The sequence below is a fragment of the Pholcus phalangioides genome, unplaced genomic scaffold (assembly GCF_987345545.1).
Source record: "Pholcus phalangioides strain wild (caught in Gottingen) unplaced genomic scaffold, Ppha-v1.0 ptg000004l_1, whole genome shotgun sequence".
Classification (NCBI taxonomy): domain Eukaryota; kingdom Metazoa; phylum Arthropoda; class Arachnida; order Araneae; family Pholcidae; genus Pholcus; species Pholcus phalangioides.
Genome location: NW_028301597.1, coordinates 25,775,104 through 25,802,084, shown reverse-complemented (window position 1 = coordinate 25,802,084; position 26,981 = coordinate 25,775,104). Strand labels below are relative to the sequence as shown.

Here is a 26,981-nt window from a genome sequence, read left to right as displayed (position 1 = left end):
TGAAGTTGGTTTCCTATGGTTCAAAACTTCGCGGCGCGAATGCGAGCCGATCTCTCCGTTATAATAATATTCACGGTATAATTATTCATTCATTGCACTTCACTCACTATGAGTGTTGAGAAAAAACTCATAGTTTACAAAAAATTGATTGCAGATGGCAGCACTACACACAACAAGCATTACACAGAAACAAACCTCAAGGAAGGTTCACTATACGTACACACACACACACATTCCAACATGTACCAATTCATTAGAAGTTCCGCAGAGGAATATGGACGAGGTGTATGGTTTTGTAGTAGCCTTTAGCCTCTACATTATTTCCCTGTTCTCGAATCAGCATCACTGCAGAATTATTTGACCATGCTGAGAGCCTGCTTTACGGAATCAGATCATGATCATCCGTTACGAAACTATTTTCCAAATTTTGTTTATCATTCTTATATTATCAAGTAAATATTACTTGTATTATATATATTTACATTGAAATCTCGCTACAACGAGTACCGTTGTCGCGAGTATCTATACCCTCCTAATGCTTACGATGCGTGTGAACTTTCTTACCCTCTGGGGATAACGATGAAAACATTGAGAGAAATTCTAAAAGGACATATTGCCGTCAAAACACTCGAAACCGTTTCTTAGGGTCTCGCTGCGTCTGCGTATTCTCAGAAACAAGTAATAAACAAATCACTTGAGCGTTCACCCTAAATGGCTATTTTCGTGAACGTTAGCAATCACCCTAAAATTTATGGCGTTTGCGGTTAGAATACGCAAGAAGAGCTGCTGCAGCAACGTGTTTTCAATGCATACAAAAACTGCTCATTTGATGGATATAAATGACGTTTTTCCCCCAAAAGATTCGGAGTCCGACTTGAACTGAAAACGTTAAATAATTGAGGTTTTACGTCGAATAAATGAATTATTTTGACACTAGAATAAAGGTATAGGAAACAATTGGTACTGCAGACAAGCGTCGTATAACTGAGTGACGTATAAACGAGGTTCCACTGTATTTTACTTTTGTTATTTCTTATTTTCAGCAAGAAGAACTACAGTGGAAGAGTCCTGGTGAACGGATCCAATAGAGAGACGAACAGTTTTCGTAATTTGTCTTGCTACGTTGTTCAAGACAGCCACGTACTATCTTATTTGACTGTCCAAGAATCCGTGAGCCTGGCAGCGGCTCTGAAACTACCGGATACGATGGATAAGGGCGAAAAAAATGTTTTGGTAAGAGGAAACCCATAGTGATTTTATTCCAAAACACAATGTTGTATTTTAACAACAAACATTAGGAATAAAAAATTTTCCTTACAAACAATGAACAAACAACTCGGATTCTAAAGCATAATTTTGATAAAAATCTTTGCTTTTTTTGTTTGTGTAATTTGTTTTTTGAGGACGACGACATTTATTCGAAAAATCTTGATTCATTTTTTTCCCCTGTATTTACCTCCAGTTGTTTTGAAGGAAGTTCCTCTCTGGTGTTCTCTAAAAGCATTTATCATCTTCACTTAAGACAACACATACACTCGGAACACACATTCCGGAACGTACCAATTCATAGAAATTTCGCAGAGGAATGTTTACGAGGGGCATGTACAGTTTTAAGTAGCAGTTAGTATATCCTTTGAAAACAATATAATTCCTGAACGTGTATGGGAAGAACATAGAGAGTCTGGTTGAAACATTTTTGCCGAATATCGCCAAGGTCGATCTGGGATTCACCAAAAGCACCACATGGTTCGGTTCGTATCTCAAAGTCCGTAAATTGATCATTCGGAGAATATCTGTACCTGAATAAGGATGCTTTAAATTTTTTTAAATTAATTATCTACCTTTTTTTTTCAAACTCTGACGTACAAAAAGCTTACCATATTGGCGACTTTTTGGCTCAGTTTTCTTTTTCACAACTTAAGAGTCCCATGCCTTCGAAAGTCTCAGTATAAAATTTGGTCTTAGTATTAGTGTTAGCTATAAATATCCCCAGATGGAGTAAGTTTGAGGCTTGTGTCGAAAACAAAGTCATTTTATTACCTTTTGCTACCCCGCGTGACGATACTGGGATAGTTGGACGTCCCCTTATACCTTCCCTCTATGTATATATATATATTTTGTTTATATTGATAAAAACACATGAATGAGAAGACATAATAACCATCTTACGGAATTTATATTACAAGTATATTCCTGTATTTACCTCCTGATGGTTTGAAGCAAATTCCTTTCTAGTTTCTTTTATGACATGAAAATTCAAGCATTTACCATCTACATCTCGAAATATGAAAAACAGATAGCAGCGACAGCAAGAAGCATGGCTTCGACAACATAAATTAGTTAGGACCACACATACACTCAGAACACAAATTCCGGCATGTACCTATTCACTAGAAATTCTACAGAGGAATTTTTACGAGGTGCATAAAGCTGTAGTTTTCTCTAACATAAAGCATAAATAAACACACGCGTTGCTCAAATTTTAATTTATCTTACGTTTTCCAGGTCGAGAAGACTTTGATTGCTTTGGGTTTATCGGAATCCAGGAACACCAAAGCCGGAAAACTTTCGGGAGGCCAAAAGAAACGGTTGTGCATCGCTCAAGAGATCGTCAATAATCCACCCATAATTTTTCTGGATGAACCGACAAGGTAGAATGCTTCTCGTAATCACTAATTAAGTTGAAAAGAGATGGCAAGCTTTCTTACGACCGGAGTTTGCAAGAGTGTTCACACTTTTTAAGGCTGTGTTCGTGGTTATTCATCAGCAGACATCTCGTCCACTACTGCGGTGCACATCATCGGCACAGGTGACGGCAACCAAAGAGACGAACCGACTTCCTCGGAAGACCGCGATCTAAGGCACCTTGAATATATACTGGGCAGACTCATCGCCCATCATCTTAGGGTGGAAAAACTAGTTTTCAATTAAAGCGACGTTTAATCGTTTAGTAAAAAAATGTCATAGGAAACAGCCATCGGTGTAGCAATAATATTGACTTCAAACTTTGCACAAAGATGGTGGATAAGTCAGCCTTGGGTTTCCGGAGGGCTCTACCGTGTTTTGCTGGTGCTTAGGCTGGAGACGCAGCGGAATCTGTTTCGTCGTTGTGACGTGGAACAAGTGAAGTATCCATGTTGGTATGACTTGGCCTGGCGTGGCATTGGTATTGAGTTGGTATTGAGTTGTTTTAGTAGTGGCTGGTATGACGTATTTACAACGATACGATTATTCAATCATTACACTTCACTCATAGTTTGAATAATTGATAGCAGATAGAAGCACTATAACAGACATCACACAGAAACAAACTTCACGTAAGGTTCGCAACACAATCACGCACATTTTCCAGCATGGCCAAGGTCTTCTTCGACCACCTGCTTATAGATCTTCATTGAGACAGAGCGGTGAGTCATGATCTAGTTAGGAGGAGGTATGACGTAGCAGCTACTAATTGGGTGAGTGGGGATTGGCTCCCGCTGAACCACGAAACAATAGAGATTTGTATATGAACATAAGGAAACTTTATTAGGGAAGAAAGATGAAACTCTACATGAGTAAAACATGGCACCCAGCAATACAGAAAACCACGATCAAGACTTGAAAAAAAAAAACCACCGCTTTCGATTTCCGATCTCTCATTCAAATTTGGCGCCTTCGATCCCTACCCACTCAATCAGAAACCGCCACGTAATACCAACATCGTACGTCACTTGTTTCAAGTCACGACAACGACACAGATTCCGCCTCTAGCCACTGGAAAACCGATTTTCTATGTGATGTCTGATGTTAAAAAAAAAGAACGGCGCAGAGGGCAGCTATTGGCTGTAGCGATAACACTGACGTCACAGTACACAATAATGGCGGATGATGAGTTAGCCTAGTTCATTCCAGTGCCTCTACCGTACAGTATATAGTCGCCTTAATTTATCACCTCCTAGAGATAGAGGTGTGAGATCCATCTCTTGGAGGTGCTGCTTAATTCCGCTGCTTCTCTAACCGAAGCACCAATAGATCAGGAACTTTCAAGGAAATCGTTTCGTCACCTTGCTTTCCGTCATCTGCACCGACGATGTCCATCACGGTAGTTGATGAAACGTCTGCTGATAAAAAGTCTCGAACACGACATAACAGTCCGAAAAGTTTGAATAATCTCACTAAGTAAAGTTCTTTTATTCCATTCCCCACGTGGAGGAAGCGTAAATATAATATTATTAGTATTCACAGCTAGTTATAAATAAGTAAATGTTGATTCTGTGTGGGAAAAGGATATTGCAACATTCAGGATTAAAAGGCAAACATATATTATAAATTTGGATATTGAAACTAATACTGTCTAAATATGTTATTAGTAGAAATCCCTCATGACCGAAATCAGGCATTCATGACCACACACTACCGTAAACATCAGTTAGGTTGTAAAAAAAAAAGTCACTGGATGGTCGTTACAAGGAAGTATGAATGAAACATCGAGAACAATAAAAAATCAAAGTAGGAATTTTGGAATATTGATAACTCGTGGAACCCATTCAAGCCTATTTACATTATCTGATCCAAGTTTAAACATATTTGTCTTTAGGAAAAAAAAAAATATGAGGATAATTTTCCTTCTAATTTGACAACCGAAAAACAGTCCATACAGTTTCCATACAGTCCCCGTTTGCTAGAACTTTCAATAAATTGAATGTATGTGCTACTCTGAAAAGTCATTTGCAAAAAATTTCATATTTTTAAATGCAATATTCATTGAGATATTGAATACAGTCGAATCTCATTTTAACGAATACCGTTATAGCGAAAATCTCGTTTTAACGAACACTTTTTTAATCTCCCAAATAAGTTTACATAGGAACAATGCTAGGTAACCTGGAATTCCTTTATAACGAAATTTCGTTGTTACGAAGGGATTTTTCCTGTCTCTTAGAGTTCGTTATGACGGGATTCGACTGCATATAAAATCATTATGTTGTGGCAACTTAATATGTTGGCGAATTTTCATTGGCTCAAAACTGTACACACACAAAATGAACTTAACCATTTTATTATTTTATTCACAATAAATAATATTTTTCTGACAATTATTTCGGTAAATACAGAAATTTTTATTCATTTTACGTTTCGCAATTTATGAACCACACCCTCAATCAATAGCGACAAATGATGAAAACTTGATAGTCAAATATCTCCGTTAATATTGCATTTGAAGATATGCAATTTTTTGTTAATCCCCCCCTCACAGACACATTTGCATTTCACTAATTAGAAGTTTTAGCACACACGGTCTTCAAAAAAAATTGAATTTTCCATTGTTTTATGTATACAACCCTTCTGGAAATTTGAAACATTTTGAAAATATGTTTCTAAAGTTAACGTTCGCAGACATATTTACTGTACAAACAAATTGGGACAGCCTGTAGGAAGAAATACCATTCGCGAATTTTTCGGTGTATCCTGCACAAAATTATTGGCTACGTACTATGATTCTGATAAATTTCATGACTCTGATGAAGGTTGAACGAGTTTCGAAACATCTAGAGCCAGTATTTTTCATAGTAGAAAGTATCTTGGCCAGGGAGATAGCTGTAGTTACGGATACAATATAGGGTCGCTCAGGAAGGGAGAATGAGAAAAAACAATTTCTGAGCAAGTAGGGCGATGAACAAAAAAGTTTTGGAAACGGATTTAACTCAAAGGTCTTAACCTGGTAACCAGGTTACTCCTTAGTAACCTGGAATTTGGCTTCAATTTGTTAGAAGCATAAATGGGAAAACAAAGAATTGTGCAAATAACAGGGTGCTTTAAAAAGGCCTCCCTAACTCTGAAGAGACGTAACTTCGAATCACTGAAAGAAAGATGGGCATGCCAACGATGACTCGGAATTTTGAATACACAAGTTTTTAAAATTGATTGCAGTTTTAATTTATAGATGGCGCCACGGCCGTTTCATTTCGCGACTTATTTCTGTAGGGCCATTTGAAGGTCATTGTTTACAGTTTGTCCTCAAACGCTGTATCAGCTTTAACAGTTCATCTGTGGGGTATACGTGCCCATCATATGAAAGTGGCTTTAAACTCCACTCTTCACTTTTGTCATGTGATTGCCCAGCAAGGATACCTACCCTATCGATTAAATAACATTGTGATTTGCACCATGTTTACGAAAAGAATATCGATCACTGTTTAGAGGACTGTGACGACATCTGTTAGTCAGAGTTGTCACTAATTTCACAAACCGGTGATCGGAAATTCCAAACCTGCCTATTAAACGGACTACTTGTTTCACTTTACTTCCATCACTGTTCCTAAATTCACTATTCAAAAAGAAGTCCAAAAGCGTTGAAATGAGATCATTTCGACGCTTTTGGACTTCTTTTTGAAACACTACAATCGGCATTATATCAATTGCTTGAGAAACTTTGAATCACCAATGACAGTTCTCATATCTATGTCTCCTAAATTTTATTAAACACAATAACGATTTTTTTCTCTGATCATTTCAGTGGTCTGGACAGTTCTTCTTGCATGCAGTGCGTGAAACTTCTGAAGTCATTGGCGGATGAAGGACGGACAGTGGTGTGTACCATACACCAACCCAGCGCCAGGGTTTTTGAGCTCTTCGATCAAGTATGCAAATGTTTGTTTACATTTTTATGCTATATTATAATATGAATGTTCCATTTAAAAAAAAAAATGATTACATTCGTCTCGCAGCTGTACCTGGTGGCTGATGGAGAATGCATGTACCGGGGTCCGACGACCAAGTTGATAGAGTTCTTGAACGAACAAGGGTTGGCTTGTCCTCAATATCATAACATAGCGGATTTCGGTAATTTATCGATAGATTTGTTTCTATTTAATTTATTTAACCCTTTTATGTACTATATTATGAACAGTAAAATAAGAAGATGATGAATAAAATTATAATGATAATAATTAATAATTATTACCTAAATTATTTGGTAGGTCATTTTGGTTGTAATTAGAGAAAAAACTGTTTTACAAACAATTACAGTTATTACACAACAAATTATCTAACCGCTACACGAAAGTATAACCTATATTTTGCCCATGGGCCCCCTTAGGAATAAACATTCTTTGGCTTCCCCGTCTTATCTAGGTCTCCCCCCTCCTATCCAGGAGTGAGAACCTTCACACTTATTAAATTGATTCTTTTGGGAAAATTTATAGCGGACAAAAATTTTATAAACAAAGTCTCCCCTCGGCTAGCGGGCCAGGGCCGTCTTAAGAGAATCATGGGCCCCCGAGTCAAGTGGTTTTTCCGAGGCCCTACCGGCAAATTTTAGAAAATTTCAACCAGATCTCACTTCTGCGAGGACCTCGGGCAGTGCCCAGGTGGGCCCATGCGTTAAGACGGCATTGAAGCGGGCTTCTCTTTTGCGGAGGTTTTATGCAGGGCCATTTCAGCATTATTGGTATCACTGATGTTCTGGTGGCTTGACTTAGCTGGAAGTTACAGCGTACATATTTACTCTCTAAAAATCATAGTAATAGTTTTAATCGTTTATTCTCCCCCCCCCCCCCGCCCCTGTTGATATGACACTCAAATCCATGATTAGATAGGCCTATGCGTAGGTTCTTGTTAAGGTGAACCTGGTACTATGACTATTCTGCTGGGTTCTGAAATTAGTGTATCACTTTCTAATTCTTCCCCCCCCCCCACTACATTATTTCTCCTTTTCATAGCTCTCTGTGCACCCCCCCCCCCACCACCTTTTATGGTTCGATTTTCACTTGATTTTCATCCGTAGCTCCCTGGAATATCCCAGGACTACAAAGCGGCCATATGGGCCCCTGGTTGAGAAATACTGCTTTAAGGTACAGTCGGTAGATAAAGAATCGATAGAGTAGTTGTGATTAGGGTTTTCAACTTCCCGACATTTTGAAGCCTTCGGGAACGCGAAATCGTATTTCCCGAGAATTCTCAGGAATTCCCGAAATAACAGTCCAACCCCGTTTACACGACTCCCTCCGTTTATAAAGCGTTTTCTTCCTTTTTATACTTTTAAGGTTAAAATGTTTCATTTATGCGCCCCACAACTTCAATTACACGATGTTTTTACCACACGAATTCCAAACTTTATAATTAATTGATCAATATATTATTATTATAGTTGGATCAAATTAAATTTACGCAGCATGTGTGTGAAATTTTATTTTCTCTAATTTTCCCGCAGTTAGCACAAGAAATACCTTACCTTTTGTATAGTTTGAATTCCAACTTGCTTATGCAGCACTAAAACTGCATCATTCCGATTATGCTGATGATATGCTTACATATCACTCTTAATTACTACTCTGATAAATATAGTAATTCATACCCACTAACACAGAGAGTAAGCATTCGAGAATTCTGCGTTTTAAACTGCGTCTACACGTTTGAATTTGTAGCTTCAAGTGTAGAAAGTGATCCCCCCCCCCCCCACTCAATCTTCTACATAACGGGGTTTTTTTGCATTGAAAACCATTCAGATTGAAATACCTGTAGTGGTCAGTTGCCATCCTTACTTGAAAGTAAAAAAGTACCCCCGTCCCCGCAATTGCTCTTTCATTTCCCTGTAGGATTGCTTAAAAAACAGCGGTTCTCAACCTTTTTTGACTCGCGGAGCCCTTTTCAGTATATAATTTCTATGGCGGAGCCCTGTTTGACTCGAGGGGCCCCTTTTGTTTATGGCGGACCCCCTGTAGATCTGTTTTTTTTTATATTTTATCTATGAAATTTACTGATTTATTTTATTTCCCTCGAGTCGCCGCGGATCCCCTGGGAAGAGCACACGGAGCACCGGTTGAGAACCACTGGCTTAAAAAAAACAGGGGTGAGTCGTGAACGACAAATTTTTCCAGGGAAGGGATTCACGTGCACCAAATTGGGCAGAGTAAAGCCAAAGAACTTCCTCTCTCAAACTTCCTTCAAATCAGTTTCAGGTGGTTAGACGAAAGGAATAAGTTTCTAAGTATAAAGGTCGCGAAGAAAGGAAAGGGAAGAGGAAAGTATTGTGGAGGGTATATATTACGTAATTATTCTCCATGGAATAGGGGGCTTAAGTAAGCCCTTAAGTGCTGATGAGTGAGGAAAATATACAGGGTGTCCCATCAAGACCTCCCAAACTCTGCACAACCAGGTTCCTCGCTTGGAATACATAAAAAAAACGCCCAAAGAACTGTACCTGTACGACCCAGTTTCAAGAAGAAAGCGAAAGAAAAATCCGGGGGGGGGGGGGAACTTTATTGGAAACATAAACATTGCGGTATTTGCATATGTTTACATAGAAATTCACTGTATATATTATGCATTTTTATTTCCAGTCATGGAAGTTGTTATGGGTGAACATGGGGATTGGAATCGGAGGCTTAAGGAAGCCGCTAAAAAAACCTCATACGATGAAGATGAAGAAAGTGTTTCGGAGAAGTCACAGCCGCTACTCGGGAAACGCAACAGCACTGCATTTGAGAGCAGTACTGCGAGCATTGTGTCTAGTGGAGTTGAAAAAAGAAAAATCCCGAAAATGGCTTGGTTTCAGGTAAAATATCATTGTGTGATCTCGATTCTCTCTTCAAAACAATAATATTATTTTTTTCTTTTTATACAGCACAAATCGTAGTAATGAACTCCAAAACATTTTGCAATTTTCCTTTTAACTAGGCTGACCATATTTCCTTGAGAGAAATACGGGAAATTGGGATTCCAAATAGAAGGAAAATACAGGACATCGCCAATTATCGCCGAGAACAACGCCAAAAGTGCACAAAGTTGCCAAATGTTTGCTGAAATTACGGAAAAATCGCAATGGCGGGAAACGAAGCATTACTTCAAATTGCAGTGGATAGAAATGAATTATACGAAATAAAACGTTCAACAAGACAAATGTGGGAGATTAATCTTCTTACTATAGTTGTAATTATCATAATATAATGTATGAGTTTAAAAATAATTTCAATCTTTGACTTCAATAAAGAATAAAAATCCAAATAGGCGTCATGTAAAAAACGGGGAAAACCGGGACGCTTTTGGCAAAAAATCGGGACGACCAGAAAAAGGAAGAAAACCGGGACTGTCCCGGGAAATACGGGACATATGGTCACCTTACACTTTTAACTGAATTTCGCAACAAATGTTGTCTTGTGTGGTATCAGTGATTATATCAGTACGAATGACGGTACTTCATTAAATAGACGTCATCAATAGGTTGACCATGCGTCCAGCATTCGCCCGCATTTTCCGTTACAATCCCGGTATTTCTGTTTTTTTTCCCCCTCCGTTCCCGACTTTTTAAAAGAAAAATGTCCCAGTTTTTCCCGTTTTTCACAGTCGAAGTTGTCTTGAATTTATTTAATCAAAAACGGCGATACAAGTAATTTTCGACAGATTGAATGTACGCGTAATATTATCACACATAGAAGTATATTCTTGTTCAAAGAAGATACGGTATTTCCTGAATTATCTCGCTTGGGGAGGGTGATCACCCCTCACCCAGATCACCCTCTCCCCCATAGATCCGCGCTTAGTATCAGTTCTACCTAAATCTACTCTATACCATATACTGACGATGGTTATTACAATCACGGATAATGTTATCATTAGGGCATTCTTATCACTAGAGTTCGGATTACATGCACTAAAAAAAAATATCCGATGTTATGAAAATATTATGAGTAATATTCATTTGAAAAATTTTGAAAAAAGTGATTTAGCTTTTAATAAACGTTTTTAAGAATATGCTCTTTTTTTGAAAATTCTTAGATTTTATGCATTTATATGCACTAATGCTAAAAAATGGCCAAATATGCAAATGCATATGCAGTTATACATTTGCATATAATCACTGCTATGCTTATCACTTTGGCAAAGTACGGAACGGGACAATATCTTAACATGGGAAAACATTCGTTTATAGTGATCGGGTCTTTTTTATTTATAGTTATCACGTTTATGTTATTATTAGTGTTTTTTCGTCGAAAGTTTTTTCTTCTTGATTATTTGAAGCTAAGTATCAACCTGTAAGATAATGTAGGAGGCCAGTGTTTCTCAAAGTGTGCGTCGCCAACCTCTGTTAGGGGTGTCACGGTGAGCTGGAGATATTGATTTCTGTGCCAATCTATGCTTTGAAGTGGTTCTTTTATAAAGTAAAATGCAGTAAACCCCCTCTTAATGGTCATCCCCTTAGATGTGGCCACCCCTGTTTAAAGGCCAAATAAAAGTATCCCGGCAAAAAAAAAAGCCTATTTAAATAATGTATTTCGAACCCGGTATTAACAGTCACTTTCAGATACGGTCGCGGGCACCATTTTCATCATTCGTTCCATAGGACTAAAACCCTTATAAGGACACCAGCAGTTCCGATTTTGGTTCGAATTATGCTCACTAGATGGCAGCAAAAGTTTAAATATATGATCAACTTTTTTATATTTGGCTACTTTTCATTGAAATTTTGGCTTGAAGTACAGGGTGATTATAATTAGAGTTCCCGTACTCCGAGTAGTTTTTCTCAAAAATTTCTTATCCGAATACAGCCAAATTTTCATTATATTTTAATGTGACCATGGGAGAGAGATTTCTGAAATTGAAAAAATGTTATATTTTTGACCACCAGATGAAAAAGTGGTGCTTTTTTATTGCATTTTACATTTCCCCCCTATGGTCCATGTAGAGTATATTTAAAGTTTCAATGGAATACTTCTACCAGAACGAGCTCTATATAGGTCCGTGCAGTTTCAGTATATTGACACTGCTCAGACTAACGTAGCGCCCGTCAGTATACCGACACTACGTCAACCTATGTAGTTCTGGAAGACGTATTCCATTGAAACTTGGTATATATACTCTATATGGACCATGGGGGAAATGCAAAATGCAATAAAAAAAGCGCCACTTTTTCATCTGGTGGTCAAAAATATGACTTTTTTTCAATTTCAGAAATCTCTCTCCCATGGTCACATTAAAATATAATGAAAATTTGGCTGCATTCGGATAAGAAATTTTTGAGAAAAACTACTCAGAGTACGGGAACTTCAATTATAATATCCTGTAGATGTAGTTATTGTTATCAGAAAACCTCGAGTCCCGATGCGATTAGATTAAGCGGCGTGCACCGTAATAATAATAATAATGAATTTAATTCCAGACGGTTTTCAAGAACACGGACAAGAAAGAATATCCCACCAGCTTCTGCCATCAATTTCGGGTTCTGACCTACAGGAATTTCATTAACTGTCTGAGGAATCCGGTAAGTGCTAATGGTTTTTCTTTCACGTGAATGCTAATATAATATTGTCTCGCAACCATCAATCTCTAAATGGAGATATCGGAAAAATGAGGTTAAGCACTACGACAGTGATTAGTGATCCTAAATCTTAATAAACGGTTAAGGCTATCATATATTCAAGTCCTGATAAAACCGCACAGCCTCATTTCAGCAGAGGCGTATTTACGATTTCGCCGCCTGTGGGCTACACGAGTCTTGTCGCTAGGGTTTCTAAGCTAGGGACTCAGCCCGAGTGACGTGGTGATAAGATGCTCATCTACCACCGTGCAGGTTGCTGTCACGGTCCCCGGTTCGAATCCGAGGGAGGACATAGATAAGATATTTTCCCTAACGAACTTGAAGCAACCACCGATAGACAGCGCCTTCATTTCCAACCCATCTCATTAATGGCAGTAAATTGCAATATAGCGATATGGTCAGAGTTGGTGTTTGGTGAAGTAGTAGCTAGGGCCTCAGAAAAATTAGTGGGACCGATGATGCTCTTAACGGTAGCCCTGTCTAGATCACTCTTTTGGTCGTTCACAAGCTTGTACACCGTTTTGGTCATTCACAAGCTTGCACACCGTTTTGGTCACTTACATGTTCACACACTGTTTTTGTCACTCACATGTTCATACATTGTTTCCGTCACTGACATGCTTGCAAACACTATTTTTGTCACTCACAAGCTTGCCCACTGTTTTTCTCACTGACGTTCTCACACACTTTCAATCGGTTTCACGTGTTTTCACACTGTTTTGGTCGTTCACATACTTGCAACCTCTTTTTGTCACTCCATGCTTGCGCACACTCGGGGTCATTCTTTATGTTGCTCACTGACGTAATCCCTTGATCTCTAGATCACTCTTTCGGTCATTCGACCCATACTCTCTAAATCACACTTTTGTGAATTCACATGCTTGCACACACTCCAAGTCCCTCTTTCGTTCAGTCCCGTGCTCACACACTCTCTAGGTCACTCTTTCGGTTGCTCACTGATCTGGTCCTTCACTTCTTAGTTGACACTTTTGATCATTCACATGTTTGCACATGCTCTAGGTCACTCTTTCGCTCATTCACATGTTTGCACATGCTCCAGGTCACCCTTTCGCTCATTCACATGTTTGCACATGCTCTAGGTCACTCTTTCGCTCATTCACATGTTTGCACATGCTCTAGGTCACTCTTTCGCTCATTCACATGTTTGCACATGCTCTAGGTCACTCTTTCGGTCATTCACATACTTGCAAACTTTCTAGGTCATTCGTTATTGTCACTCGCTGATCTAGTCCGTCCTCTCCAGGCAGACGCGGATCTGTAGCGGGCTACGCAAATTTTGCCTCCTTTCTTCTATTTTGCTAGTTCCATCGGCCACTCATTCCTCAAATCTGCTGCCCCCTCTGAACTTGCCACCCTGGGCTTTAGCCCGCTAAGCACCCTCCCCCTGTAAATACGCCACTGTTAATTCGAAATTCATTTCGTTATTTTTCTTTTTGATTTAACAGATCGTCACCCACGTGCAGCTCATCATGTATGCCCTCACAGGAATCTTCATGGGTACAATGTTTTATGGAATCGGGACTGATGGTTCCAAAATGCAAGATAACGCCGGATTCATCTTCTTCTGTATCATATTTGCGATGTTCGGTACCAAGGCTGCGACTGTCATCACGTGTGAGTAAATATATTCTTCTAAATTGTATAAGACACTGAAAGAAAAATAGACACCATGAATAGACCAGACACCTGCATAAATACCAGCATTTATACAGTATGATTACTTCTTAATTCCCCTTGTCGCAAATTATCGGTCAACCGTAGATCATAGAGGTATACTTCCAGCTAGAAAACAACACCCAAATAACGTGTAGAACTCTGATACATCATTCATATTGCAAAGGCAAATACAGTACTTGTATAGTTATTACCAGGACCCGGATGTTGATGAAATTTGCTTTTTTTTGCATCTTTTACATTTTTCTGGTTTTTTTTTTTTAGTTTTTGGGCACTTTTGTCATTTTCACGATATCTTTTCACTTTCTAAATTTTTTGACAATGGAAAAGATTGCAAAATTTATATGAATATTGATTGCATTGAGCACTTATGAAAAAAAAAAAAACCCCACGCTTGAATTTCTTGGGTGATGCTTTCTTTGGCTTCCTAACCATAGGAACACATATTTTCTGGGGGATGTGAGGGATTAATTTTTAGCAAATGGGTGCTGGTTTTCTTCTTACACCTTCTGGTCTAGAAGGTGTTGGCTGTGTTGTTGTGTAGACGGGGGTGCCATGACTGACGCAGTGGGGGCGGGAGAAGGATAAAGTTTTGTTTTCAGTAAAGAACTAAAAATGAATCCCTCACATCTCCCAGAAAATGTGTGTTCCTTCCAAGCATCAGAATCACATTTAAAAAGTCAGAAAATGCTTTAAAAGAAAATCATTTACTTTTTTTTCCCGAAAGATTCGTAGAAATTAAGATTGAAGCCTGAAAACCCCTCTTGAGTTGCAACGGTTATCGGTCTCTCTTTACGCCGGTGGTTCTCAACAGGTGCTCCGTGGCAACTCGAGGAAAATATAATAAATCAGCAAATTTGATAGATAAATAAGAAAAAGAGGTCTACAGGGATCCGCCATAGAAATTATATACTGAAAAGGGCTCCGCCAGTCTAGAGAGAACCACTGCTCTACGGGTTTGAAACTTCACCCACGTTTTTGACTTGCTAGTTGACGCCATGTGGCGCAGTTTTGTGGCATTACCATTAAAGAGTTGAATTTCATACCATTAAATATTGTGATACTAATGTATTTTTCGTGTCTTTCTAGTTTTTTTTCAATTTTTGCATTTTGTTATATTTGCTTTTTTTCGACTTCCAAAGCAAAAATCCTTTCATTTTCTTCTTTTATTCCCTTCCATTTTCGCAAAAATGTCGGGAGAACTGATGGTAATTCTATGCCTTTCTTTGGCTTACCATCAACAGAAACATTTTTGCTTCTTGGGACAATGTGTGTGTGAGTGGGGGGGGGGGGGGAGCTCCTTGAGAACGACCTCCTCATTGTTCCATTTATTTTATTGTATTTTTTTTCATTTTCTTCTTTTGTCTCCTTTGTTCTAATTTTATAATTTCTAGTTATGTGTATACAGCTGCCTTGGGCGTTATACTCTGGCTTTTGAAGTGTTTTAATTTTGAATTTTTCAACACATTTGGTTTTGAATTCAGTATTGCTTTTAGTATGTATGCTATATGTATATCTGAGGCCTACGCGTTATTTTGATATTTTTTCTAATTGAAAGTATGCCTCTAGGATCAACGGTTCGCCAGTAAAATGCGGCAAGGGGAATTATGGAATCACCGTGTATACAGCACTCCTATTGATTTTGTGTAGGTCGCGTGCCACAGCATTTCAGTAGAGATTGCGATGATAAATATTAATTTGTGTAATATTATAGTATTACAGTTAGTATTTTTAAAAACATAACAACAAAAACGATGATTTGAATTTGAAACAGGAAATGTGCAAAAAAATAAGTAGCTTCAAGAATTATTTTAGTACTTGATACGGGACATGAGACACGACATGCGACGTATTTTGAATACCGATCACGTTGAACAACATCGTCCGCAATTTCCAAACAAAACATGTTCATAATATAAATCTTCATTTTCTTTTTTAAGGGCGGGACCGAATTCCGAGCCCTTGGCGAGTGAGCTAGTTGTTATTTATTCATGTCCGTAACATCGTTTTTTATCGCACGCGACACATGATCGCGTGAGAAAAACGTTAGCGGGCACCGAACGCTAATCATTAGCGCAGTGCTAAATTGCTGCTGCTTCTTAAAGTCAAGGTCAAGGTATCACCTGAGAAACAAATGCTTGCAATTTAAAATTTTTCATTCCCTTCAAAGGTCACCCTGGATCGACATACTGAACGACATCTGTACACGCTAAAGAAGAGCACAAAAGTTTTTAGCATAACAAACATGCGTGTTGTATGTCCGATCCCGAACATGGGAAACTTTCGAAGTATTCAATTATTCAATGATCGATAACTTCAGACACGTAAACCACAGCTAGCTTTGCATTAACTTGTACTGGACACATATGTCGGAGAATATTACAATACAACACACAAATACAAATACGTATACAATATACAAACATACAATATAAAAACACGTGAATGATATGCTACTTTAGAGCTGGGAAAATGCCTGAATCGGGTGAAAACAGTCGGGCAACAATGGTTACTGGGCCTCAACAATTGCTTCCGGAATGCTTACTTTGGTTACCGTGATTCCCTAGCAGTGCGTTTCAGACAGGCATATTAATTTATAATGGTTTATCACTTTTTCAATCCTCCCAGTAATTGTAGAAGAGCCGGGTATATTGTTGCTAGTTTATGTATATAGGTTGATTATCTGTCTCTATACAAATCTACAATTTTGGGTCGATCGTCGATGAATAAATTTTGCATATATACCAAACAGGACCGGACTTGAACTATAGGCCATTTTAAAAGTTCGGCAAATTTGGGCAAAAGGGCAAAAAAAAAAACGATCGGGCAACAAATTTTTTTGGATCTCAACAATGAGAGATTTTACAATGTTTACCTGGTTACTGTGATTCCTTAGCAAATCGTTTCACTCACGAATATTCCTTTACAATGGTTTGTCACTTCTTTGATGCTGGGAGCATATGGGGGAAAACCCGGGCAGCACCGGGTTATTATAGCTAGTTTAAAAAAATTTTTATTACTTAAAAAAAAATTATATACATGCAAATGAGTTGCTCTATTGTATTGTTGCATAATGTATTAGCCTATTGTTCTAATATATATTCTAAACTGGTGTTTATTTAAAATATAATGATATTGTTATTGGATCTCATATATGTTATCATTTGTATGATGAATTGCACGATATAGATTCATTATTTTTTGAACAGTATATCTACAACTCTTTTGAAATATAGTTTTATTTGTTTTTGGCACTTGATATAAATTATTTGATCTAGATGAACTTCTATTTGCATTTATCACTGTTTATAAATGTTAAGAAAAAGTTATTTCTATTCCATTCTTTAGCAAACAAAAAAGCTGGAGATAATTTTGCAGTGGCATATAATCCGTATCTACAAGTTCAAATGCTTTCTTTAACGTGTAATCTGAGGATTATATGCAGGAAAATACAGCAAAGTATATTCTCAACTATCCGGCCTAATGTGGTGGAAGGGTAGGCCAGATAGGCCGGGGTTCTATAAATTTTCATTTCTTATCATACCCATATCATTAAAAAAACAACCTTTCTATTCCAAAACCCACTCCTATTTATATTTTCTAACCTCTTAAAACTAGATAACACTGGCTCTCGTTTACCCTGAGCTCTTAGTGTAGGCCAGTACTTCATTACTGTTTGTTATCTACTGTACATTATGAAAAATTATTACAGGAAAAGGGGAAGTGCAAAAATAAAAATACTATACACATTGTAAATTTGTAAGTTAAATTTTGCAATGTCCAACTGAATTGCAGGAAACATAAAATCGATATACTTTTAAAATCAAGAAAATATTAATTAAGACTTAATTCTTACAAAAGTTATTTAAACCTATTTTACTGTTCAATGACCAATGCGTAATCATTTATCAATGAACATAAGTGATTATGCAAATTGATTGCACTTGGAACGACTTGGCAAAGTAAATTACTTATTCCTAATTTTATCAGGGATTTTATTATTATTCAAAATTAGGAAGTTCTTTCTGAAACACTCGGTAGATACTACTTTAGAAACTGCACTATAGCACTAATAACATTTTTATCAACATAAGAATATGATATTATACACTTATAAAATATCACTAAAAAAATGCGTTTGGTACCTATGCAGTTTTTTATGATAATTTTTTCGTCATATAAACCGAATTTATTTCTTTTCTTTTACTGATGACAGTTCCAATCGAGCGGATAGTTATTTCCCGTGAATACTTGAACAACTGGTACGACCTGAAAGCATATTTATTGGCAAGAACGTTGACTGAGTTGCCTTATCAGGTTTATCTATATACATATATAAAACTAGCTATAATACCCTGCGCTGTCCGTAGTTTTTTACAACTACTTTGAAGATTGAAAAAGTGACAAACCATTACAAAGGCATATGCCTGTCTGAAACGCATTGCTAGGGAACCACTGTAGCCAAAGTAAAGATTCCGAAAGTGATTGTTGAGGCCCAGGAAACATTGTTGCCTGACGGTTTTTCGCCCATTTCGGGCATTTGCCCAGCTCTAAGAAAGTTTTAAAGTAGCCTATCGTTCAAGTTGGGTCCCGTTTGGTATATATGCAAAATTTGACGACGATCGATCTAAAATTGTAGATTTGTACAGAGAACACACACACACAAAATCAATTTCATGCACATAGATTGATTTTCTCTGTTTGTCTGTGTGTTATGTTCTCTATAGAAATCTACAATTTTAGACTGATCGCGTTGCCAAATTTTGCATATATACCAAACAGGGCCCGACTCGAACGATAGGCTGCTTTAAAAGTTTGTCAGAACTAGGCAAATGCCCGAATTGGGCAAAAACTGTCAGGCGACAATGGTTTCTGGGCTTCAACAAACACTTTCGGAATGTTTACTTTGGTTACCTTAGTTCTCTAGCAATGCGTTTCAGATATGCCTTTTACAATGGTTTGTCACTTGTTTAATGCTTCCAGTAATTGAAGAAAACCCGGGCAGCGCCGGGCAGAGCTTGGGCCGTGACTGGTTTGTCGGGTATTATAGCTTATGCTATATAATTGTATATTATTTTCATTAATATTCACATATTATAGTATCCCTTTTCAGGGCACTTAAATATTTTTTTTGAAATAATTTTTGGGGATTGTTGTGCACATCGATTAAACGCACACGTTAATTTTCATTTCAACAAAACACAACTTACAAAACAATAACTATGAACTTCTCGTAAAAAATTAAAATTAATACAACTATAAATAAATTGATTCTAAGTACTTAGCAAGCATTTTCTGATAAATATTTGTTTCTGAATTAAAAGAAAACAGTTGTTACAGGAGAGATACGTAAATTTTATCCTGGAAAGGTTTGAAGTACAGGGCGTCCTATGAATTCATAAATAATTTTAAAATTCATAAAAACTGAAGGAATTGGTATATCTATTTGAATGCGATTTGCGAAAAAAGTTGATCTTATATACGAAGGGAAGATTTTTTGTAATACAAAAAAATTAGTTCAAATTTTTGTTGATGAAGAGCGCTGTACGAAAGCAAATCACTAGAAATATACACACCAGAGTCCTATAAAATGAAGGGTGCACGGTTAACATCTCATTTCTGAACTTTCTTCTTTCGGATACAGAAGAGCTTGAATGTTTAGGTCTAGCCTAGGGCTACCAGATTCGAAAACTGAGGAAGGAGGACGCCTGAGCTCTCACTCTTTGATGACGTCATTTTCCTAAATTTTCTCCACTTTCTTCCAAAAAGAGGAACCACCACCACAAAAAAAACTTTTCTCAGCTAAATCAGAACAGCTATATATGCTACGGAAATGTGATAAATCCGGATATTATGCATAATCACCGGCTATCATGCATTATCAACCAATTGTCAACCAAGTTTAATAAATTTCGTTTTTTCACATTTACCGGTGATTATGTGTAATCCCCAGCTCGTAAATATGATAAATCGCAAATAAATTATTTAAATTCACCGGAACTTTTGTTCAAATTACAGCCTTGGATTATGGATTCGACCAGTGGTGTTGCTTATGTTTAAAAATGTTGGTAAATGTAAAGAAAATTGCAATTTTATGCATTTGTGTGCATTAAGCCTGCAAAAGGTCAGAATTTGCAAATGCATACGCACGTACGCATCCGAGCTCTAGTTATGAAAAAGGTTATTCGAATTCACCAGATAGGTTGTCAGCAAAGAGAGGAACAAATATTATTGATATAGTAGATGCTCGTGAAGTAGAACTGTCATAAGCTGCAAAAAGTAGACTTTTTTTGCAGATTACGAGAGCGACTCTGTAGTCTCTCCTACAGTCAGTTTTGTTACTTCGCCTGGAGCAAGGGATGAATTCTTTCTATACCCTCAGAAGTTTTTTTTCATCTTTCGGGAGTGTGTTTTCCAAAGAGGAATCAGCATTGAGTGCTGTTTGAATCCTATTTTCTTTCTTTCTCAATGGAATAGGTAACACCCCTCCCCCCGGGTATCTGCTGTTGATGAGCAAACAATGGCATTCTCAAAATGGATATTGCAGTTTTCTTCTTTCAAAAAAAAAAAACTCCTTTGAAGAAAAAAAAAGGGGGGAATGATTCCGGAAACCTGAAAAACAGGGCAAAAGGACGAATTTTCCGAAACGTGGGAATGATATGATTGATATGACACATAAAAAAGGGGGACGGATGGTAACTCCAATCTAATCACTCCTTATATGCTTCCGTGCAGCACCCTCTATCGATAAAAATGTGAACTAATTTCCCCCCCCCCTGTATAAAAACATTTTTTTTTCTTCTCTTGAGAATAACTTTTTTTCATAAACTATTTATGAATTTATGGAACACCTTCAATTATTTTTCGGAGTGTTCTGCATACGCCCATGAATACAATGCCAAGAAATGTGATGTAAATTTATTAGGGGGGGGGGGTACAATTACAGCTAGGGGCTCTTGCACTATGGGTTACGACCCAAACTGGATTCGCAGGAGCTTCCGAGATTAGTGAACAAATCCACTTACGGCCAGGGGTTCTTAAGCTATGGGTTCCGACTCAGACTTGATTCACAGGGGCTTCCGAGATGGGTCTTAAAAATCCTCTCACAGTTTTATAATAAATTTAATTATTGCGCCACTGGTTTTTCACTAATTTCGAAAATCCCATGGTCACGATCTGATCTTGTTGTTGATTTTTGGTTCGCGGCTGAAAAAAAGGTCAAGAACCCCCTGATGTAATGTATGCGTGACCGAGATTCTTTATCTTGTGGTAAACGAACTATATTTTATTAACGCATTTGTATCATTTAATCCATTTAGATCATTCTATCAACGATTTTCAGCAGCATCGTCTACTGGATGACGTTTCAGCCGCCTGAAATATGGAGGTTCATGCTGTTCACGTTGATTCTGATTATCATGGCGCTCGTCGGGCAAAGCATGAGCTTGATTATAGGAGCAGTATTCGATCATCAGGTCAGAATATATGTATATAAATATATACAGGTTGAAATTAAAATGCCTGATCAAATTTTAGGTGAATGGCGGTAGAGGGAACACAAATAATTTTGAATGCCGCTAGATCAGGGGAGTGAAACCTCCGTCCCGCGTCTAAATGTGACCCGCCAAGAAGTTCCATTCGGCCCACGGAAGGTCAAACGGTAGAAAACTGTTAATGAACACTACGTGATAAAAGTATAGGCTGACCATATTTTCTTCATAAAAATACGGGAAATTAGGATGAATGCGGGATGTCACCAACTATGGCAAACAACTCTCAAATGCGAGTTGAATTGCTAATAAATTACTGCCACCATAAAATTTTGTCAACGGCAAGTAAAGTTACCAATTACGATTAAAAAAAAACTATATCAAAGGCAGAATACAGAATCTGTACTATCAAATGCAAGTTGCAAGCCATAGCCAAAAATATTGTCAAAATGCAAAAAAAAAAAGTTGTCAATTACAGCAAAAAATACTGTTAACGGCTAGTAAAGTTACTTATTACAGCCCAAAAACTTGTCAAAGGCAAGTAAAGTTGTCAATCACCGCAAAAAACAAATTGTCTAAGACAAGTAAGGTTGTCAATTACAGCGGAAAAATTGTCAAAAGCATTAAAAAAATGAAAATCTTATTTCTGATTTTTTCAAAATTCAATAAGCTACGTTGAAAATATAGGAAAAAAAGGGGAATTTTTTATGGAAAAAAGTTGGGATGACCGAACCTTGGGATATCCCGTAAAATACCGGTTATACGGTCACCTATATATATATATATATATATATATACACACACACACAAGTTTCTGACTTGCGAACGGCAGAATTACCGCATATCTGGCCCGCGGATTGAAAAGGTTGTGTCCCCCCCCCCCCCATGCTAGATAGTTGAGTAATTGGCATGCTAGTCTTCAGCTGCACGTGTTCCCAGTTCGGGCGTGTAGATGTGTACTAATACAAATAAATAGCCCTAAACTGATCCTATGGATCAATAAAACAGAGGGGGAGCCACAAGCTTCCCAGTCCATGGACCAGATATGCTGTAATTCTGCCCTTGTACATGTAGGATGGTCATATTACCCGTATTTCAGAGGGAAAGAATCACATAATTAATAAAAACTCAGAATTAATGAGAGAAAAATCGCAGAATCGATGAAAATTCAGAATTCATGAGAGAAAAAAAAGACACAGAATCGATGGAGATTCAGAATTAATAAAAAAAATAATTTTTTCTAGACTTTTTCAAAATTCCAGAATCAAGTCAATTGAAGCTCAGACACCTTGTTTACTTCAAAAAAATGTATTTGACAATATGTATATTTTTCACTTCTACTACCGAAAGTGCGCCGCCTTCCCAAACCATGGGGCTCTGTGTGACTGCAACTCTTATCTATTTCAGTGGCAAGAGAGCTATTTCCGTAACTATCGGACCACTTTTTGTCTGACTGAACCTGCCGCAAACCCCATAAGTGGCAGCTCTGACTACCCTTAGTGGTCCGTCGAAATGCTTCAGACATTTTACTGATCCTTGGGTACAAAAAGATTAAGGAAACACCCTCGTTTACATTATCGTTTGTTATTATTTGTTGTATTAGTTGTGGTGTTATAAGAAACGCAATTGATTAATGTCAGATTCTTTCTACCTATTTGCAGACAGCCGTATACATGGCATCGGCACTGTCCGTACCGATAGCGATTTTCGCAGGATTCTTCGTAACTTTCGATACGATGCCCGTATACATGAAGTGGCTGTCGTACCTGTCGTACGCCCGGTACTTGTTCCAGGCGGCTTGCCTCACAATTTACGGCATGGGCAGGAACGTAACGGAGTGCAGCAAGTTGTTTTGTCGGAAGCCGAGCCAATTCCTCGATTATTTCTCCGTCTACGAATCCGAAGTTTACATCTACTTCATGGTGCCGTTGTTATTCGTCGTTGTCTTCAAGATCATCGGTTACTACGCTGTCCGGCACAAATTGGACACTTATCACAAATCGTGAGAGATCGCATTAATAAAGAAGAGCAAATCGGTTTATATTATAAACATTGTGAATTTTATGGTAATGATTGTGTAAATAATGAGTGAAGTTGTTCTGTTGCTCCCTCCTTGTGAGATGCCATTGTCTCTCTCTCTCTCTCTTATTCTTAATAAAAATTCCACAAGCTGGTTATTATGACTTTCCAGTCATGTTTTTACCAATACAGGCTGTCTCACATTGTTTGCACACCGGATATCTCTGCGACTATTGATTTTAGAAACGCTTTCAATTACAAAAAATTTTCGAATGACGTGCGTTTATTCAAAATGACCTAAATTTCTCAGTGGGTTGTATACAAAAAAAAAAAAAAAACAACCCTAACACTTTTTATGTAGACCCCATGTGCCCAATTGATGAAATTGATGAAATGGTCATTCTTTTCCAATAGATAACGGAAAACGCGTTTTTCCCCTAATTTATGTTGGGGTTTTTTTTTCGAAATTTTCTCTATTCTTTCAATGAGAATATTGCTTTTAAAAAGATAGAATTTTTTCCCCTTCACATCAAAAGAGACAGGGGATTTCTTTGTTTTTTTTGCACACGAGGAACTTGAATTTTTTATGCGTACGATCTCTCAAATTACGTCATTTGAAGAAACCCCATGTCATTTGAAATCTTTGATCGTAATTGAAAATATACTTCTAAAGGCATGGTTACAGAGTAGTCCTATACGGACAAACAATTGTCCAATAGCCATGTATGACACGTTAGCGGTGAACGAGTGAAAAAAAAATGAGTTTGGGGAACCTACTAGACCTTCTTACATAGTCGGCGAAAGCTTGAATCATTTCTGCGAATCGGATTTTGGCCAAAACGCTCGACAATTTCGCTAATCTGCTGCACTTGGGGCTTTGGCAGTAACATCTCTATATACAGGGTGGATACTATCGACCGCCCAATAATCACACACGTGATTTCCTGTGGAAAACTAATATGGAAAAGCGTTTTTAGTTTTTGACTTGACTAATAATATTGACCAATTATAATTGTGGAGGTATAAAAAATTCATGACGTCACTTTCGAATCCTGCCAAATTTGCCGAACATGCACCAAACGTACAACTTGGCATTTTTAAGCTGATAGCAATGCTACAATCCTGAGCTTAATCAAGAAAGCCAAAGCTGAGCAAACCAGTTTTCTTTTCTTGTCCTTCTCCTCAAAAAATTTGACAGTGAAAGAAAAAGAAACAAAATTGATTTTGGGAAAACAATTTTTGAAACAGATCTCGTTCGACCAACACTTTACATACTTGGCGATAACTTTGCCAATATAGTGGGACGAAGGTAATACGTAGTAACAAGGTTAAAATCACTCAACACGAAGAGGAAAAAACGCCAATCGTGAAAGAACATAACTGAACTTGGCTTCCAACACTGGGGTGAATATTTCAGTTCGTTTTCAATCAGCGGCAACCCGCTTGATGGGGAATTCTTTTTTTTCGTTGGGTGTTCGGCGTATAACTAACTGACCGTTAGAAAACTGACACGTCACAAAATTTCAAATCGTAACTATTGAAAATAAAGTAATTTTTCTCCCTAATATTTGTCCGATCCTAAACGGAAAACACTTTCCTATATCAGTTTTCACAAGGAATCACGTATGTAATTATTGGACGTTCGATAGTATATACCGTGTATGGCCATATATCACACATTAACGATGGGGAAAAAAATGAATTTTTTGGGCCTACAGGATCGTCTTACATTCACACATATCGAACATTGGCCAGGGATCTCCAGCCGCTTCGCAAATTAGTCGGCTAAAGCCCGAATCATTTCTGCAAATTGGACTATGATCAAAACTCTCGACCATTTCGTGAATCGGCAACACTTCGGACTTTGGCAGTAACATCTCTATGTACATATTGTCTTGGACAGAGATTTTAACGGATCCGTAAGAATCCAACCTAGACTGGTTGGTTTTACTGTATTAGTAAATTTGTTGAATTATTTGATGAAAGACCTCATCGAATTGAAAGCATAATTATCGTCTCATTAATTAATATGTCTAAATGACCGGGATTTCTTTTTTGTGGGAAAAAAAATTGCAAAAAAACAACAACAAAAACCCCACAACAGAAACAACAATTGCAATGCTCTGAAAAAGAAAACCAAACAAACAACAACGCACACATATGTTTGTATTTTTTTTTTAATTTCACAAATAAAAACATGTAATACACAAATTCAGACATGTGTTACACGAATATAAACAGTTAAACATATACAAACATGTGTTACACGAATACAAACATGTGTTACACGAATACAAACATGTGTTACACGAATACAAACATGTGTTACACGAATACAAACATGTGTTACACGAATACAAACATGTGTTACACGAATACAAACATGTGTTACACGAATACAAACGTGTTACACGAATACAAACATGTGTTACACGAATACAAACATGTGTTACACGAATACAAACGTGTTACACGAATACAAGTATGTAGTACACAAATCTAGAAATGTGTTGCACAAATATATAATACACAAAAAAAAAACAAAAAAGGAAAAAATGGATGCACACATATTACACATTTGCACACCACAGATTATCAAAATGGTTCTTCCAAAAGTTTCCCCCCCCCCCACCAATTTCAATATTTCATGACTGCTGATGCTCGAACATTAGAATCCTCAAACTTTTCATGTACACGGCACCTTTTGAAAAAAATAATAATAATAAATTTAAAATATCTCGTGTGGGGCACACACACTCACTTCCACCGAGACCTAATCGTGAGGATCCAGGTTCGGACCCCGCTGGCGGCACAGGCATTGGTGGTCGGTCAGCTGAAGTTGATTTTCCGCGGTTTCCCAACTTCGAGCCTCGAATGCGAGCTGGTCTCCCACATTTGTAAGTTTCTTCGCAGAAATCATTCAGACCTGGAATACGATACTGACTTGGCATTTTGTGTGAATGTCTCAAAATTCAATCTCTTTTGATCACACAGCGAATTCTACACGAAGGGAAAGAAAGATCAAAATGAGATCAAGAGTGACTCGTATCATCAACACATCATAAACAATTAATATCTATAAAAATGCAAATGATCTTTCCAGGAAAGATCATTTGCCCAGAAAGATCAAAAGTAAATGCTTAAAAAAAAATCTTCCAAAATATCTTAATCCAGATGATTGAGATGTTTTCTTATTTTTTTTTTAATCGAGCATTTTGCATAAGAAATGATATTGATAATGTTGTCACGTTTACGAAGCAGTAGGTTTTTACATTCATAGGATTATTTTGTTTTTTGTTTTCCAATTGCTATTATGGTCATGGGAAAAAAGATCGTACAGTGATTTTTTTTCAACAAAAATATTTTTCGTAGATAGAGGAATGATATCGTTTTTTTCCTCAAAGATGATTAGTGATCTTTACCTTCAGCAAAAGTGATTATTGTCTTTGTATTTAGCTATAAATGAGTTTTAGTCTTCG

At 37.4% G+C, this 26,981-nt stretch overlaps 1 protein-coding gene across 2 annotated transcripts in view; it reads left to right on the top strand.

Annotated features, from left to right (window-relative positions):
* LOC149086989 (ATP-binding cassette sub-family G member 1-like) overlaps positions 1 to 23,658 on the top strand; it is a 44,348-nt gene extending 20,690 nt beyond the window's left edge. Inside the window, exons 4-13 of one of the 2 annotated variants that reach the window (XM_089231832.1) lie at positions 1,044 to 1,233; positions 2,506 to 2,651; positions 6,500 to 6,623; positions 6,711 to 6,825; positions 9,324 to 9,538; positions 12,140 to 12,241; positions 13,765 to 13,933; positions 18,210 to 18,310; positions 21,313 to 21,468; positions 23,145 to 23,658. In XM_089231832.1, the coding sequence (XP_089087958.1) occupies positions 1,044 to 1,233; positions 2,506 to 2,651; positions 6,500 to 6,623; positions 6,711 to 6,825; positions 9,324 to 9,538; positions 12,140 to 12,241; positions 13,765 to 13,933; positions 18,210 to 18,310; positions 21,313 to 21,468; positions 23,145 to 23,489 (1,663 nt within the window). In that variant the 3' untranslated portion in view covers positions 23,490 to 23,658. The remainder of the gene's footprint in view (positions 1 to 1,043; positions 1,234 to 2,505; positions 2,652 to 6,499; positions 6,624 to 6,710; positions 6,826 to 9,323; positions 9,539 to 12,139; positions 12,242 to 13,764; positions 13,934 to 18,209; positions 18,311 to 21,312; positions 21,469 to 23,144) is intronic. The other variant, XM_089231834.1, reaches the window with a different exon arrangement.
* Positions 23,659 to 26,981: the final 3,323 nt, after the last annotated feature.